Raw genomic sequence first — 18,817 nt, 5'->3', positions numbered from 1 at the left:
CACAAATCAGGTTTAAACCAGAAATATTTACAGTAAAGTACATTCAAGATGGGTTTTAAACCTACTTAAACTAACACTCACACTCATACTCTCTCTCTCTCTCTCTCTCTCTCTCTCTCTCTCTATATATATATATATATACACACATACACCTATACACACATTAAAGACTCAGTCCTGTTGGGCACCAGTGGCTCACACCAGTAATCCTAGTTACTCAGGAGGCAGAGATCAGAAGAATCACATTTTGAAGCCAGCCCAGGCAAATAGTTCGTGAGACCCTATCGCAAAACGACCCATCACAAAAAAGGGCTGGTGGAGTGGCCCAAGGCGTAGGCCCTGAATTCAAACCCCAGTACCCCCTCCCAAAAAAAAAGACTCAGTTTTGACCTTGTTTAGCAAGAAAAGGTGTTTTCTTTAAAGGCTACCATGCAAAATAATGCATAAATAAATGGACTATCATCCCACAATTAGACTAGAAGACCCTGAGGTTCCTTCTAGCCTGGAGATTCTAGGATTCTCTTAACATTTGCCTTTGGAGAAACAAAATGGTTAAAATACGCACAGGCTGATGATCCCTATCAAAGGTCAAATACCTGACCTTATTCTAGTCCCCTAATTATAGACAAATATCTTAAGAATAACGAAGCCCAACACCAACACTTTGCCTAACAAGTGAGGAAACTAACACCCAGAAAAGTGATCTGCCCATCACAGAGAAGGCACCCAGATGTGTCTTGGTGAACTTGGCTGAACAAACAGGCAGTCCACACTCATGAAAGCTCTTCAAGTACCAAGTTTACTTCTTCCCAGCACAGCTCACCCTTTTCCAGGTGGCCAGCAGCTGCTTATCAGACATCTGCTCTGGATAATCCGCAATCGCAAACACACATCCTAGTAAGAAGCCTTCTTCTGGAACTAGAACAGAATGATACAAGAAAAAAATTTAAACTATGAATATGCATGCACAAAAACTGAAAGCGATTTTGCCTAGTTCAGTGTGAATTTATTAAGTTAATCGGTCTTGACCATGAAGTATCCACCAGTAATCTAAGGACATGTGGAATATTACTACAAATATAGTGATTTGGCTGTCTATAATAAAAATCGTTAAAAACCAAAACTAAACAATTATGCCTGACCACTAAATACTCTAAGATGTTCTGCCAAACACCATCATTCACTTCAAATATGATTGCCCAAGTACAGAAGAAGCCATACTTATCCCATTACAACTTGTTTTGTTGGGTACGTTGTAGCTGGGAGCCTTGGCTCACATCTGTGATCTCAGCTACTCAGGAGGTGGAGATTGGGAGCATATCAGTGTGAGGCCAGTTTGGGCAAAAAGTTTGGGAGACTCCCATTTCAACCAATAAAAAGCTGGACAGGGTGGCATGCTTCTGTCAGCCCACCCACATGGGAAATATAAGTAGGAGGTTCACAGTCTAGGCCAGCATAGGCATAAACACAAGAGCCTCTTTGAAAACTAACTGAAAGCAAAAAGTGGCTCAAGTGGTAGAGCACCTGCCTACCAAGCACAAAGCCCTGAGTTCAAACCCCAGTACTGCAAAAAGATGTGCATTCTCCATTTTGTAATGATTATTCGGTAGGAATCCTTATGCACGCCCTCACAGCACTTATGCAAGTATGCCACAGGTAGAGAAAGAAAAAAGAAACCCCATTACTAACTCTCCACTGCTGGGTCATGTCCAAAAAGCTGCTGCTGCTGGGGTGGAAGCAGCTGCTGGGGCTGCGGAGGCGGCTGGGGCTGGACCTGGTGCTGCAGCGCCTGGGAAGATTGGCTCAAGTGTTGCGCTGCCTGATTCTGCATCTGTTGCTGCTGCTGCTGCTGGTGCAGGCGCTGGAGCTGCTGCTGCTGGAGCAAGTTGTGCTGCTGCTGCTGCTGCTGCTGCAACTGTGCTAGCTGGTGCTGCTGCAGCTGGTGCTGCTGCAGCTGGTGCAATTGCTGCTGCAGGGCATGCTGCTGGGGAAACGGCTGCAGCTGCTGCTGAGGGCGATGCAGCTGCTGCTGAGGATGCAACTGTTGCTGCGGAAACTGCATCTGTTGCTGAGGAAACTGATGCTGATGGACTTGCTGCTGCTGTGGGAACTGATGTGCCGGTGGTTGTGGGTAGGCTTGCTGGGACATCTGTTGCTGCTGTTGCTGCTGCTGCTGCTGCTGCTGCTGCTGCTGCAGCTGCATAATCTGCTGTGGCTGGAGGTGGAGAACTGGGTGTTGCGGTGGTAGTGGGGGCTGCGGCTGGGGCTGATGGTGCTGCTGGAGCATGTGTGTCTCCGCAGCTCCTTTCACCTGCCCAAACAGCACAGCATTGGCATTGGTGTGTCCCTGCTGGCTGTGATTCACCTGCTGGTCTAGATTTTTCGTGGGTGCTGAAAGGGACTGTAAGATCTAGGAAACAAAGTGAGGCCAAGTCATTATCAACAGCTCCTGAAAGGTACTAATTCATCTCTCCATCAACAGCGCAACAGGACAAAGTTAATATTCAACTACATAGATGCATTAAATGGTTGGAGACATCACAAACGATACTGCATTTTCTTGTGTATTTACTATGTATCACAAACACCAATAAAACAAGTAAGGAAACCAGTACTTTGACAATACCAACATTTGGAAGTGTACATAGGAGCCGAGCACTGGTGGCTCACGCCTGCAATGGTAGTAACTCAGGAGGCAGAGATCCAGAGGATAGTGGTTCAAGGCCAGCCTGGACAAATAGTTCATGAGACCCTATCTCAAAAAAATAACCCATCACAAGAAAGGACTGGAGTGGCTCAAGGTGTAGGCTCTGAGTTCAAACCCCAGTACTGTAAAAAAAAAAAACAAGTGTACACAGAGGAAGGAAGGAGCTCATGAATATAAAGATTCGTTCACTGCTGTATTTAGAGAACAGTGACACAGTAGCAAAGCAAGATGGCAGTGCTGTTTTGTTCCCTTGTTCCTAAGCCAGAGGCTCCCTGACATCTATCTCTCTACAGCTATCTCTCTCCCATAGCTCCATGGCCTGCTCTTGACCAAGGATGCTGGAGGATGACAGGCAGAAAAGGCATGTGGCAGTCAGATGCAGCCTCACCCCGAAACTTCTTTCCAGGGCTGCCATCTTCCACTTCCTCTTACCCTGTGACCCAGAGCCCAACAAAGGAAAGCCCCCAGGGAGTCACCTTCCTGATGAAAGCAAGGCGTTCAGACAAAGGCAGGCGACTCAAGCTTCCCACCAGCAGCAGCTCACACAGCAGCTACACCTAGCAAGGCCACCTTCTCCTCCCTCACTGTATCCTGCTCTGTGCAATGCATGTGACATAACAGGGACAGGCAAAACCCCAATAACAGGTCTGCTTAAATGGCAAACCTGATGCCATTTCCCCTAAGAAATCATTGCTACAGCTGGCAAATTATCCTTCCTCAACCAAGGATGTGAGCTCTTTACATAGACAAAAGTGTTTCAAGCTAAAGAAAATCACTCACACCAGACTGCATCCCTCCTAGGGAGCAAGCTGAAAACCCTGTCTGTGTTGAAGTGGGAGGCAGTAACAGGACGGTGATGACGAGATGCCCATCAAGCAGAGTATCAAATTATTTTCATTACATTGTACAGAGTACTGAATAAAATTGAAGAAACATATTATACAATGAATTTTGTTCAACATGTTCAAATAACAAACATTTGAAACCAACTTATCATAGAAACTAGCCTAAGAATTGTTTCCTCTCTATAAGTAACAAAATGGGAGGGGAAGGGTAAAAGAAGGAAGTAAAGAAGGTGAATATGGGTGACGTACTTTCTATACAAGAAGAATATAGAATTTTTAAATCTGCTGAACTCACCAAAAGATGACAACTAAGGCAGAAAGGAGGAAAATGGAGGGGATAAACCAATTCAGGTTACAATTCATACATACATGGAAATGTCATCATGAAACTCCTGTATAGATATTGTCAACAAAAATATGTTTTTTCTCAGAAATGGAGGATAGGGTTGTAAATCAGGTCCTGTCTGGGGGTTGGTACCAGTGAGAGGGGGATGATAAGGAAAGGATGTAGGAGGGTGAATGTGGTAGAAGTATTATGTTCTCATGTATGAAAATGAAAAACTAAGAATAGTTTCAACTATTCTAAGAATGGAAGGAGGTGGGATAAAGGAGAATAGTGGAGGGGGTGAGTTTAACTAAGATATATTGTAAGCACTTTTGCAAATGTCACAATGTACCTCTAGTACAACAACAAAAGGATAATAAACAATTTTTTAAATAAAAAGTAATTTTTAAATGCCCAGAAAAGTGAAGGGGAAAATTAGCCTCACCACACACCACCCGGGAAGCTGAGCAGCACCTAGCACTGCCAATGAGTCTACAGAAAAGCACGTGGAGACACCTGCAGGCACAAAGAGCTTGGCTGTGAGCTGTCATGGGCCGGCCCGAAGAAAGAGGCAGGAGGGAGTTTACTTTTCACTCTGTGTAATTTGGTATCACTTGATTATTTTCATTTTGTACATATCTTTCTTTTCACCCTCAGAAGTAACTATGGAAAAGTGGAGGGTCATAAGGAAATAAACTCTGCCTGCCACAATGAATGGGCCAAACCTGTTGTCTGTCACATGTTGCAACCCTCTCTGTGCCACTGACTCAGTCCAGGTGGGCTTCCCCATACAAACAAGGGAGCAGATGCCAGCACAGGGCATGGGGGCACACAGGGAGGCAGTTGGGCCCTCTTAGCCTCCCTCTGCATGGGGACATCACGAGGTGAGGGGATGAGGAAGGCAACTTGGAGCTGTTTCTGCCTTGGGCTTTTGACGCAAAGGTCCCCGCCATGGCTGACCTATGTACCACCAAAAATATCAAAACAACCAAAACAAAATGGACTGGAAGTGTGGCTCAGGGCTTTAAAAAAGATGGCTATCAGCACACCTGCTGCACTTTTCACATCACTTTCCCATCTGCCTCTGGCTGAAAACACATTAACCCTGAGGAATTTAAGAAAAAGTAGGAATCCTAATTACTTGATTTCATAATTGTACCTTACTGCAAACATTTCTGAATGAATGTCAGCTTTGAATTTTTCTGTAATAACTGTCATAATCCTTTAAATTACCTAATCCGAGCTACTGCCATAATACATAAAGCGTCACCATGTGTATCATAGGACTGCTAACCAGAATAAACTTGCAGTTTAAACAGGAGTTTGACAGTTATGCCCGCCACCAAGACTGAATATTAAACTAAGCCTGTCTCATATTTCTATCACTCCAAAACTTCATTTTCCCAGCTAAGTGTGATGGCATGCACCTGTAGTCCTAGAACTTGGAAGACTGCGGCAGGAGGATCGAGAGTTCCAGGCCATCCTGGGATACATGGTGAGAACGTGCCAAAAAAAAAAACAAAAAAATAGGGCTGTAGACATGGCTCAAGAAGTAGAGCACCTGCCCAGCAAGCACAAAGTCCTGAGTTCAAACCCCAATACCACCAGTGCCAACTGCCGTCACTGCTTTTCTTTGCCCAAGAGTTTTCTTGGACCCCAAGTTTCCTTGCCCATCACTGCTGCAGGCTGGAAGTGCCAGGGAATGACACACCTGCCCCGTGTCTAGTTGCCAACGGCTGAAGAAGCTGGAGTGTAAATACTAGGCCATGCGTTCTTCCGAGGCCTCTCCACACCCAGGCACCAGGGGATGGAGGTGGCATTGTCACGGTGATAATTTACTTGACAGCACCCGGGGTTGGCTGCCTTCTTTTGCATGCTTTCCTCTTTTACTATCAGAGTTTCCTTCCTCTCCCAATAAACTTCTTAAATGTGAATCCTTGCTAAGGGCTGGTTCTGGGAACACCCCACCTCCCGCAAAAAAAAATAAACAATACCAACAATCCAAAAATTAATTTTCTTCACATTTAGCAGTAAAATATTCTTATATCCTTACTTTGTTGAAAAGATCCCAGAAAGTCTCTGCAATCAGCACTGCAGTGATCCAATTCTTCACTCACTGTAACTGGCTGAGTGGCCCCGTTCCCTCCTCTGGAGCCAGAGCTGAGTACCAAGCTGTCTCCTGAGGTCGTGCCCAACTCCCCAGTGCTGTCACTTATTTCCTTTTCAAATAACAGCAGTTTAAATCCAAACACAGACTTGGGATCGCTGACTTAAACCTGCATCCATTCTATTTGAAAAATGTACAATACAGGAGAAACAAGTAGTAACTGAGCTACACCGTTTTTCCACATTACACGGAGCAGAAAGCAAAGAGCGTTTTCTTTCTGTTTCAAATGGATGTGTGCCACCCATAACTTCTCAACATTCTTGAGCCGCCAGAGCCTTTACAGCTCTTTCATCTAGCTCTTGAATCAGCTCTGACATCTTTTCAGTCCACGCTTCCGGATGCTTTCAGGATAAGTTCACCTGGATGGCCCAGGCAGGTCTGCTCATGGAACTGGCTCATATTCCAAGTTCCCACCTCAGTGGATTCACCACTCTCCTAATAATTCTGAGGCCAGAAACGTTAGAATCCTCTCAGACTCCAGCCCACCACTCCTGGACCACTCACAATGCCCTCGGGCTTTCCCCACATACTTTCTCCTGGTCACTCCCCTGTTGTCCTCTAAACCCTGTCCTGCAGTGTGGCTATGGGGCTGCATCCGCAGCCCTCCTGGAAACTATGTACAGGGGGTGGGGTCAGCGGAACACACCCTCCCTCAGTCCTGGAAGGGCTGCAACTGCCCCTTCTTTGCAATCTGTCATCTCCTCTTCCTTAGGTGACTTCAGTACTCAGATGGGACACCTGCCAGGATAAGCCCTGACCTGACAGCTCTGTGACCACCTTACCTCCATGGCCTTCTCCTCATTCTAATCACTCTCGGGGCCTGTGGTCAGGCACAACTCACACTCGCCTCTAGATATTACAGCCATGTAATATCTCATGGGAAGGGTCAGGGAGTGGAGGTACCTGAAGCCCACCCCAGAGATCTCAATTCTAAAGGACAGCTGCTGCTCAGCCTCTGAAGTCTGCCACTTTTCAGGACTTTAAGAATGCCAGCCCAACATTTTGTCACTTCATCACCTGCAAGGTAAGCCCAAAATCCAGGGCTTCAAACATGCAGTTCTTCAGATGTCCTTTCTTCATCTCTGAAGTACACAGCCCTCACTTGCTGGATCACCAGAAAACTGGCCCCATGCCTCTCCTCCCAAACTCCACCTTCCACAGCCTCTTTTGGGATCTCCCTGAGTCCTTCCCCTTGCCCCTCAGGTTACACAACACCTAGCGAACCTCCCACTGGACTCAGGTCCACAGCAGCCACACTACTCTCCGTGCCCTGGCAAGGCCCCGCCCCATCCCTCCCAGCACTCCCTTGCCTCACTCATTACCTTCTCCTCTTGGGGCACGCTAAGCAACTGTACTTGCTATTCCTTTCACCTAGAACACTGTGCCCTCAGTCTTCCTCATGGCCTCCTTGTCATTCAACCCTGGTTCATGTCACCTCCTCACGAGATCCCTCCTGCTGCCACACTCTCATATGATAGACCTTGACACTGAAATACAGAGTGATGACACTTGCAGCCAGACACGTGTTCTGAGATGTCACTGTGGTGTATATGTCAGAATGTACTTACACAAACGAAGACGACTGCATCACTAGGCCGTACACTCTTATGGGACCACTATCATAAATGTAGTTGACACCTGGCCCAAAGCCACTATCTGACATCTGACTGCATACATGCGTATATGTATATCCGTATGACTGTAAAATAAGCTCTCACACAAATACATACTGCAGGTAGGTTACAGTCTCAAGAAGCAAAAACAATACACATCACTGAAAAAGACATGGACTCCAACTCTTAAAGACGGCATTCGTGCTTCGACTGGACTTACATGAGCTACACTGGACGGCCGGTTAGCCTGCTGAATGTCAGCATTATTAGTGATATTTCTCAGCGTCCGCACGGCTGGGCTCCACGCAGCCATCATTTCTGATCGTTCTGAACTTTGGAGGTTCTGTCCAGAAGCCATTAAGTTACCCCGGACATCAGGAGGCAGTATGTTCCCTGGTACAGGCGGGACATTGTCACACAAGTTAATGAGCCCAGGCTCTTTTCCCTGAGGCAGCCTGCGCTTTGCTGTTGCAAGCTGTGGGACTTCTGCTGGGGTCCAGTTTAAATTCCGCTCTTGCTTTTCAGGTGATGAATCCGAAGAGTCATCAAACATCAACTCCCCTTTGGATGTCTCAGTGCTGGGTTTGGGTGAAAACTGCTGGTCACCGGAAGGGGAGCCCTCCTGAGAGCTGGCCGGGCTCGACCTCTCCTCTGTGCTGCCCTCATTCTGTGAGTCCTGCTCCTCGTTTTCCTCCTCTTCCTCCTCCTCCTCTTCTTCTTCCTCCTCACAGATGATCAGACGAGGATGATAAAACACTTCATCCTTTCTGGTTTTCTCAGATACGCAGTCCAGGACCCAATCAGGAGTCACAATTTTAATACTTGCTCGCTTCACAGCACATTCGTATTTCTCCTATGAGTAAAGCACAAACACACAACAGAACAAAGCTGTCAATCTCATCACATCTGCTGGAATTAGCCTTCCAATAAGGGAGCTTTTGGAGGAATGCAGCTGCCATGCTCAGACACTTCCACTGCAGTTCCCCAGAGGAAAAGCCCACAGTCCTATTGGACTCCTGTTAGATGGAGGCCATGAGCTGAAGGTCAGGAGAAACCACATCAGTGCCACATGAAGGTCTTGTGCCTGCAGCAGTAGTCCTACAAGAGTTGATCTAGATGGACTTTTACAAGTGGCATTTTAAATACATACATAGAGCTAGGAATCCTATGGAAAAATTATAAAACAAAATTCTGCTAAGTTTTTAGAAACTTTTTTTCAGGGCTAGAGATGGAACCCCAGGCCTCACTTGTTACGCAAGCACTCTCCCACCTAGCTATGCCTCCAGCCCTTTTGGTGATATTTTGAAATCAGCCCAGGCTGGTCTCGAACTCACAGTCCTCCTCAATGCCAAGTTGCTGGACTACAAGCATGCACTGCCATGTATACCTGCACTGACACTATTTACAAAGCTGGTAAATGGGATAGGTTCACAGTTCCTGAGGGAACCATGGGTGTGGTAAGGGGGCAAAGCTTTCTCCATTATGTGGTGCCTATGAAGCTCGCTTTGCAGGCCAACTGACACTGAAAGGCCGCAGACTCAAAGGATGCGCCATGCATCTGACTGACAACAGCACCACACCTGGTCCTAAACACAAGTTAAGGGCCGTGGGCACAGCTCAAGCAGTGGAGTGCATACCCAGCAAGCACAAAGCCCTTAGGTTCAAATGCCAGTACCACCAAAGACAGAGAGAGAGAAGTTACACATGCAGCACGAACGTAACAGAAAATCTGTAATAAACAATGTGGTAAAAACACTAGCAAAGGAGCACACTCTGTGCATTGGAGGACTCAGAGAAAGTTTCCAAGGTGAGTGTGGCTGGGACAAGAATAATAACAACTGTTTTGTCAGAAAGGAGAACAGAAGGGTCGGGCATGGTGCTGCACACCTGCAATTCCAGTACTTAGGAGAATGAGGCAGGAGAATTAAGGGTTAAGGCCAGTTTGCATAAAAAATACTCCATTATAGACTTCGTAAGATAATCCTGATACTCAATGTATAGAGTGTGTGGTTTATTGTTTTTAGTTTTTTTGTATTGGTTTTTTAGTGGCACTGGAGTTTGAACTCAGGACCTCACACTTGCTAGACAGGTGGCCTACCACTTAAGCCAATGCCTCGAGTCCTATTTGTGTTCAGTAAATTTTTCAGCTAGGGTCTTATGCTTCTGCCTGGTCTTGTCTTGACTGCTATTCTCCTATATATGCCTCTTGTGTAGCTGGGATGACAAGCTTGCACCACAATGCCTGGCTTATTGCTTGAGATGGGTCATGCAGACTTTTTTGCCCAGGCTGGCCTTGAACCACAGTACTCCTCATCTCAGCCTCCCAAATGGTAATACCAAATTTTTAAAATACAAAATATTTTATTTTTTTCCTAAAAATAATTATGTAGCATATTTGTTGCCTATTCATAAGTACGTTTTATCCAAATAAAATTTTCTATTTAAAGTGTCTCTTTGTTGAGATAAAACCCAATGACAGTATATACACACAAATATACACTTACTTAAATAGACTGCTGACTTAATAGTTTTCTTCAAAATAAAACCTTTAAAACTATTTCATTTTTAGCCACGCCTTAAAAATTAGTCTAAAAAAATAAGTCTAGCCAGGCACTGGGAGCTCACACCTTCAATCCTAGCTAATTGGAAGGCTGAGATCAGCAGAACTGTGGTTCAAGGCCAGTCCAGGCAAATAATCCAAAGCCCTCATTTCCAAAATAATCAGAGGAAAATGGGCTGGAGGTGTGACTTAAGTAGGAGAGTGCCTGTTTTGCAAATGCAAAGCCCTGAGTTCAAAACCCCAGTCCTACCAAAAAAAAACCGTCTAATGTCAGTAAGTACTTTAAAATATATATTATACCTGGGGCTTGAGGTGGAGCTCAGTAGTCAAGCACTTCCCTAGCATGCACACAATGTCTTGGGTGTGACCCCAGCACCTCCAAATGAATAGATAAGTAAATGAATGAATAAGTAAACAAAGACAGCTAGAACATGTCACTAAGGATTTATCAACAAAATATTTCTGGAGGGAAAAGCAACCTTGAATTAGGACTCCAAAATTAAATTGTAATTTTAGACAGCTTTGACAAACCTACTCTATTCACATACTCTTTTTTTTTTTTTTTTTTTTTTTTTTTGGTGGCACTGCGGTTTGAACCTGGGGCCTCAAGCTTGCTCGGCAGGTGCTCTAACCGCTTGAGCCCCTCCAGCAGCCCTGTTCCGTAGGAGTTTTATCAAGACAGTCTTCTGAACTGTTGGCCCCAATGACTTTGAATGGCGATCCTCCTGACCTTGACCTCTGCCTCCTCAGCAGCCTGGGTCACAAGCGTGAGCACCTAGCCATATATTTACTCTTAAATGATGACTGACTCTTCAGAAGTGCTCACTCCGCTAGACTTTACAGTTTACTTCCCAATCCACCTAGCTACGCGGCAACAACAACACTTACACTAATTACTCAACTGAAGTGTACTGCTTATAACTTAGACTGTCATATAAAACATTAATTCTTCGCTTAAATAAATTTTAAGCTTCATGTCATCATTTCACAGAAAAAGTATCTGCCTGAGTAGAGTAGCCTTCTCATAAGGTTGAGTGCAACTGAGCCAGAAATTCAGTCTCTTCCTGCCTGAGGAGCAGAACACACCTGTCAACCTCTTGTTTAGTTCCAAACACTAAGCTGGGACTCTCGGCAGGCCAAGCCTGTGCCTGCCTCTGCACTGTGCCACACCGCAGAACCCTGCCACGCTCAGCACACTCCTTCTACATGAGTGACATGGTGCACCAGGTGAAATAGTATGGTGACAATGCCAATTTAGACCATAAGCAATTTAAAAATGTGAAGACAGGCTGCGTACCAGTAGCTAATGTCTGTAATCCTAGCTACCTGGGAGAGCCTGAGATCAGGAGGACTGTGGTTTGAGGCCAGTCCGTGCAAATAGTTCTCAAGACGCCATCTTCAAAATAACTAGAGCAAAACAGTCTGCGGGTGTTGCTTAAGTAGCAGAGTGCCTGCTTTGCAAGTACAAAGCCCTGAGTTCAAACTCTAGTCCCACCAAAATAGTGAAGACAGTGACTGAGACGTGGAAAAACTAACTAGTCAGAAGATTATAGTTAACCATATATACCGAACTTGAAGTTAATATCCCAAGTTTTAAAAAGATCAGTCATGGGAAGAGAAAACCTTGCTTTCAACAGAGAAGTGGTTATCCAACTTCAGCAGCATCAGACTTCCCCAGAGCATTTGTTCAGACAGACTGCTGGACTTAGTAGGTCTGGGAAGGGGTTGAACAACTTGCACTTCTAGTGAGGCTCATGCTCCCACACTTCAGGCCACACCTGTGCTCAGAGATGAGTGCCCAGAACTTACCAAGAGAAAGCTACTGTTTGTGTATATACTATATTATTAAGGAAACACATCAAAAACTTCACCAAATGCATGTTTGCAATTATACTTGATACAAGGTCTCTATAAAAATGCAAAGGGTGCTGGGCCTAGCTCAGGGGTAGAGCACATGCTTAGCATGCACCAGGCCCTGAATTTCGATCCCCAGCACACACACACATATACACATACACACACACATACACACACACACACACGTACACATGCAAAAAAACACACAAATGGTAAAGGAGGTCTAAGAGTACATTTTTCTCAATTCCTTTCACACATAAAAACAGACTCATACAAAAGTTTCACGAAATTTTGTAAAGACTAGAAGGACTATTTTCCTATAACATAAGCTCCAGCTTCTTTGTAACTATATTTGGCTCATAATATAATTTACAATCATCTCATGTCTTTTATGGAAATGAAATCTGGATATAAATAATATAATCCAATATATTCTGCTTTTGTAAGTAAAATGTAGCAATTTCGAAGAGGCTCAAAAAAGACCTTTGATTACTGTAAATACGTGACATATAAAAAGGTAACAGCTGGGCACCAATGGCTCACACCTGTAATCCTAGCTACTTGGGAGGCTGAGATCTAGAGGATTGAGGTTCGAGGCCAGCCCAGGTAAATAGTTTGTGAGATCTCTAGCTCCAAAATAACCAGGGCAAAATGGATTGGAGGTGTGGCTCAAGCAGCAGAGGGCCTGCTTTGGAAGCATAACACCCTGAGTTCAAACCCCAGCACCACTAAAATGAAGAAACAATTAAAAAAAGGAAAATGTACATGAAATGCTTACCCCCTTTGGCTCTGGAACAATCAAATGCGTGCATTTCTTATTGAGGTTCAGTTGGCAATTGCCCCCGTGGAACGTAACCAAAGCCCACAGGGCACTTCTGTCTTCAGATGACACCTGACACAAAGTTAAAAGTAGGTATTTGCATTTGTACTTTATGATTACACTATATTGTGATTTAACAGTTTTATCAACTTTTCTCCCCTATTAAATCAAATTGGCCTTACAATATTAGTGGAAAAAGAAGTATTTAGCTTTATTATTATAATAGTTTTACAAATACAAATCATTTTTTGCATTGTCACCTAATAAATAAAAAATGTTTACATCTATATTCCAGAGACCAAATGGAGGATTATGTCAGTCTATAAGAAAAACGACAGGAAAAACTTAAAAGGCAGAAAGAACTAGCATACCATTCTAGTTTCTACCATTGTTAAAAATGTTTAAATACAACAGCAATGTCAAAACCACATATACAAAGAACCCCTTTAAACTATTAAGTAATGAATACTAATTATGACATGGATAAAATAAAAAAGAAAGATAGTGGTCTGTAAGCTCAGGGGAAAACATGGATAACATTGCACACCAAATAAATAAGGCAAGCATTAAAGGAGCAATTCTTATGTCCAGGTAGGATGGCTATGCTGTAAAACAGGCTTTCTCTGTGACAATGAGAGCTACAATTTATTGCCTGCCTACTATGTGCCAGGAACTGTGCCAAGTGCTTCACATGCACCCCCCCCAATCCTTACCACTGCCATATTAAAAAAGAACGGTTGTGCCCAATTTAAGGACAAGAAGACAACCCAAATTACACTGGTAAAACTAGAAGCGCTGGCCCTTAAAAGCTAGGTCTGTCTGAGCCCCGGTGGAACTACAAACTGCTTTCTCACTGTTCTACACTGCTTCTCTAAATGTGCTCTTGGGAAAGTCCAAATTAGCTTCTAAATTATAAACTCTTATAGTCTGAAAGGCAAAAGAAACATTTGAGGAAAATAAAGATGTGTCATTAATTCTAAGGCAGTCACATAAACCAGTAAATTTTTTTCTGGATAAACTTATTATCATAAGTTGAGGTTTATGGGCACTGAAGAATTCTGAGCTTGTTCTCAAGTTATTTTTTAAAAGTACTGACAAATAGCACATCAATTTCTCTTTAACTGCCAGTATGTGACTTTCTAGAATCTGCATCTACTCTCAACCATTTTACAAATATTTCTAGAAGTTATTTTGTATTCCACAGTACTCTGTGTATTCACACCAACTTTCTAAACAAGAACACATTAACTTTTTAAAATCACATTTAAAATCATTACGCTCTCTCTCTTTAGTCTAGAAATTAAATGTCACATTTCAGACCAGTGGGCCAGGTTACTTTTATTAGAGACTTTCACAAAAACATTTATATCCTGCAGCATTTGGAGTTAAGATTTAATTATATAAGACAGATTAACCCAGGGAATTATTACATAATTTTTATCAAGAATGAAATCTCATACATTATTTGGATTTGCCTTAATCACCAAGGCGTTGCCACATTGGCCAAGGAGTTTTACTTGCTGACTGCAGGAACTGTAATCCAGTGCCCATCACAGACATGCACCTCACAGGGTGACTACATTGGTGTGGAAAGTACTCTGGGCGGGAGGAACAGAGAAACTGAGTTGATTCTGTCTCTAGTAGCTAGCTTGTGTCAACTGGGAAAACTTCCCTGACCCAGATTCCTCACCAATGTGCATGTGGATTGAGGGACTGGGAAAATCCACGCCAGCTCATTTCATGCACCTGCATCAGCCTAATTAGGAGTGCTCTTTCCACACTAAAACATCAACAACAGTTAGTGATCAGGTTATGGGAAATTATTATTTTCATTTTTATACTTTTCTGTATTTTCCAAATTTTCAAAAGCATTAACTTTATAATTGGGGCAAAGTGCTTTTCATTTTTCAAAGCCATTCTTCTAAAAATTCTAATTTTATCATGTTGGCTATAACGTCTCTTCAATGTATTAGGCTGAACCCCAAAACTCAGAAGTGGGGTCCAGGCCCTCCTGGCTTGCCTGTCCCCTGCTGGCTAGTGCCACTGTCTTGTGCGCCCTGAAGGCCAGGTGCGTCTAAATGACACTGCTGAACACTCGGAGCTCCAGCCTGTGCCCTGGCCCTCCCCACCCCAGCTCTTCCTCCTTCACGATCCACCTCTGGGGTCACTCCACCCAACAAGCTGCACATAAACCTGGACACTCCAACACTGCTGCTAAAGTACCACCTCCCCACACCCCCACTAGGCTTTACGCATCAAGGAGCAGAGGACCAGAACTTCCTCTGACACCCAGGAATAAATGCTTTCCTACAACCAACCGAAGCACCCTCCCTTGTCCCTCAGGTCTCACCACCCATCTGAAGACGGTCTTTGATTCTAGCCTTACATGCTTCCCTCCTAGTCCAGTCTTAACTCTGAGCTACAATGCTACTTACTAAGACTAAGGTCCTACAGAAGGATTATGTCCCAAGCTTCTTGGCCATCTTTCATAGAACAGTGCAAGGCACATGGGTAGGCAGTCAAGAAATATTTGGTTGAGATACAGAATGGAAAGGACTTTCATTTCCAGGCTTCTAGATTGAAGTTATAACCTGGCCAGGCTCTTCATTAGGCTCCTCACCTATTCCCCAAAACCTACCCAGTACATTACAACACAGGCCTCAGCCTGCATCAATACCGGCTCAGAAGAAGGCAGATGATCTCTGTGCTTCCCAACTTCTGCTGGACAAGCTCCCTTCCCTACCTCTCCCTGGGAGAGCTCTGGAAGACTCCAACAAAGAGCTCCAGCTTGTATCAACACCCTGACGGGAAAAGACAGAAGGTCACTGAAAACCACCAAGCAAACAAGTCTTTTTGTAAGGTGGGTCCTGCCTGGGTGCTCACAAGCACACACAGGTATTACAGGTGCAAAGATGCATCCCTCTACAGTCTCCAGCCAGCGCAGAGACTGAGCATGGGGCTGCTCCCTCCTGCTGTGTCCATACCTGACAGGCATGGCAACATAGTGTACTCGCTCACGTCTGCCGGTCCAGCCTCACATGTACTAAGGGAGAAGCTGCACCAAAATTAACGTGCAACCTCTGCCTTCTTGTTGCCAAGCAAGGGTTCAGCAGGATGTGCTGAACCCGAGTCCTTAACTGCACACAGATGCTTGTCAGTATTTTTTAAATTAACAATTTGTAGCAACCACAGAATATTAGTGTTTTCAATGTACCTGCCTTAACGAAAACTTCCCGGGTTTCTTCACATAACCTACTGTCAGATAAAGTCCTCCCCGTGCTTACTTAAACGTTTCTGAACCTAAAGAAGTGACTTTTATTCCACTCCATGATATTCTGGGGTTTTAAATTCATCACAGGAAGTGACAAATTTTGATAAAAAGTGGAGTAAGAGATCCATAAAAATCAGAATGATCCTGAATTCTGCTTTTTATTACTGACTGAATTTGCTGAAAGGGTATATAAAATACTGTTGGAAATCTTGCTAAGTTGTTTCCCTTTTTGTGTACTCCAGGCCCAGCCCCTGGCCTGGATGAAGTTAGCACCAGATAAAACTACCTTTCACCTGGAGGTGGTGAGGAGAACCTCTGTTCAGCTTGTAAGCAGCACCTCCTGAACCACAGACTCCCACCTCTAACAACCAAGACATTTGCACTTGGGCCACGGCATCCTCACCCAGCTGTTCCTCCATGGGATACCCACCTCCTGTCCCCAGGGTGACTACACGAGTCTTCTCAGCCCAGAATCCAAGATCTGCTTAGACCCCTGAGCCTGCGTGACGCTCAGTGAGCCAATCAGTATATTTTTCCTCCTCCTGCTCCTGAGTCACAGAAAAGGACAGAGGGAACACACAAAACTTTGTGCAATGATCTGCTACAAATTCACGCTCTTAACCTTTACCTGAGATGTGGCTACTTCCCAGTAATAGAAATAAAACATGGCAGTCTGACTTCATACTTGGCTTGTAAAAATCCTATCTGACTCTTCCTATGTCCTGTTTGTTTTCAGGCTCTTTCCCATCAGAGCTCTGTAACTGTGCGTGTTACCCAAGGCTTTCCTCTGGGTTAGCTGCTCTTCTCTCTACTATGCTCCTGGGGATTCTTCTCACACCATGTGACCTCCAAGTCAGTACGTGTGGATAGTTCATCTGTACCCCAAGCTGTTCTGCACCAACATCACCATCTTCTCTCACAAACTGGCTCTGGATACTTTTCCAACAGTGATGTGGCCACTCCCCTGAGCTCCTAACCTGAAACCACGATAGCTCTGACTCCAGATTTCTATGACAAGGCACAGACCTGTCAGAGTGCTGGCTTCTCTGTCTTTGTGCCACAGCAGTCCCAAGTCACCGGGACCTGCCGAATCCCTCTGTGCTAGTCCCTCTGTTGCTATGGTCCAGGTTGTCTGTGGACACAGATCTGAATCTTCTTCAAGTAACCCTTGGCTCTCTACCAGTTTAAAGTGCTAACGTCCACCCTGGCCTCTGTCGTACCCACAGCATTCAGGCCAATTTCTCCCACAATCATCAAAGGCAATGGTAATTGATTTGAAGAAGGTGTTTAATTGATTTGAATTGTGGTCTGTAATTAAATATGTAAATTAAATATTAAAAAGTGAGGAAGAAACCTGCTGGCTTCTTTACCAAACTCATACCACCTGGATTTCCATCCAGTCCCTACAAAACCATACCTTCCCTCCACACCAAACACAGAGCCTTAGCATGATCATAGTCTCCTGGTAACCATCCTCCTAGAAACCATGTCTGATTTCTCCTTAACCTTGCTGTATCTGCAAGACCCTCATCCTTACAATACAGGTCTGCATAGCCTTCCAGCTCCGTTCAGATCTCACTCATCAGTCAAGGCTTACATCACCATGAAGCTACACTGACACCTTCCTTTTTTTTTTTTTAATTTTATTATTCACGTGTGCATACAAGGCTTGGGTCATTTCTCCCCACTGCCCCCACCACCTCCCTTACCACCCACTCCCCCCCTCCCTCTCCCCCCCACCCCCTCAATACCCAGCAGAAATTATTTTGCCCTTATCTCTAATTTTGCTGTAGAGAGAGTATAAGCAATAATAGGAAGGAACAAGGGTTTTTGCTGGTTGAGATAAGGATAGCTATACAGGGAGTTGACTCACATTGATTTCCTGTGCGTGGGTGTTACCTTCTAGGTTAATTCTTTTTGATCTCACCTTTTCTCTAGTTCCTGGTCCTCTTTCCCTATTGGCCTCAGTTGCTTTAAGGTATCTGCTTTAGTTTCTCTGCATTAAGGGCAACAAATGCTAGCTAATTTTTTAGGTGTCTTACCTATCCTCACCCCTCCCTTGTGTGCTCTCGCTTTTATCATGTGCTCAAAGTCCAATCCCATTGTTGTGTTTGCCCTTGATCTAATGTCCGCATATGAGGGAGAACATACGATTTTTGGTCTTTTGGGCCAGGCTAACCTCACTCAGAATGATGTTCTCCAATTCCATCCATTTACCAGCGAATGATAACATTTCGTTCTTCTTCATGGCTGCATAAAATCCCATTGTGTATAGATACCACATTTTCTTGATCCATTCGTCAGTGCTGGGGCATCTTGGCTGTTTCCATAACTTGGCTATTGTGAATAGTGCCGCAATAAACATGGGTGTGCAGGTGCCTCTGGAGTAACCTGTGTCACAGTCTTTTGGGTATATCCCCAAGAGTAGGATTGCTGGATCAAATGGTAGATCAATGTCTAGCTTTTTAAGTACCCTTCAAATTTTTTTCCAGAGTGGTTGTACTAGTCTACATTCCCACCAACAGTGTAAGAGGGTTCCTTTTTCCCCGCATCCTCGCCAACACCTGTTGGTGGTGGTGTTGCTGATGATGGCTATTCTAACAGGGGTGAGGTGGAATCTTAGTGTGGTTTTAATTTGCATTTCCTTTATTG

At 44.4% G+C, this 18,817-nt stretch overlaps 1 protein-coding gene across 5 annotated transcripts in view; it reads right to left on the bottom strand.

The window, feature by feature from the left end:
- Paxip1 (PAX interacting protein 1) overlaps nt 1–18,817 on the bottom strand; it is a 55,745-nt gene that overhangs the window by 22,887 nt on the left and 14,041 nt on the right. The window contains exons 3-9 of one of the 5 annotated variants that reach the window (XM_074060107.1): nt 16,596–16,713; nt 15,533–15,695; nt 12,853–12,966; nt 10,518–10,593; nt 7,878–8,510; nt 1,690–2,410; nt 824–918 (exon numbers count right to left, since the gene is read on the bottom strand). In XM_074060107.1, the coding sequence (XP_073916208.1) occupies nt 824–918; nt 1,690–2,410; nt 7,878–8,510; nt 10,518–10,562 (1,494 nt within the window). In that variant the 5' untranslated portion in view covers nt 10,563–10,593; nt 12,853–12,966; nt 15,533–15,695; nt 16,596–16,713. The other 4 variants (XM_074060101.1, XM_074060097.1, XM_074060090.1 and 1 more) reach the window with 4 other exon arrangements.

The sequence above is a fragment of the Castor canadensis genome, chromosome 2, assembly GCF_047511655.1.
Source record: "Castor canadensis chromosome 2, mCasCan1.hap1v2, whole genome shotgun sequence".
Lineage (NCBI taxonomy): Eukaryota > Metazoa > Chordata > Mammalia > Rodentia > Castoridae > Castor > Castor canadensis.
Note: the sequence above shows the minus strand (reverse complement) of the source record. Positions and strands in the feature narration are given on the sequence as shown.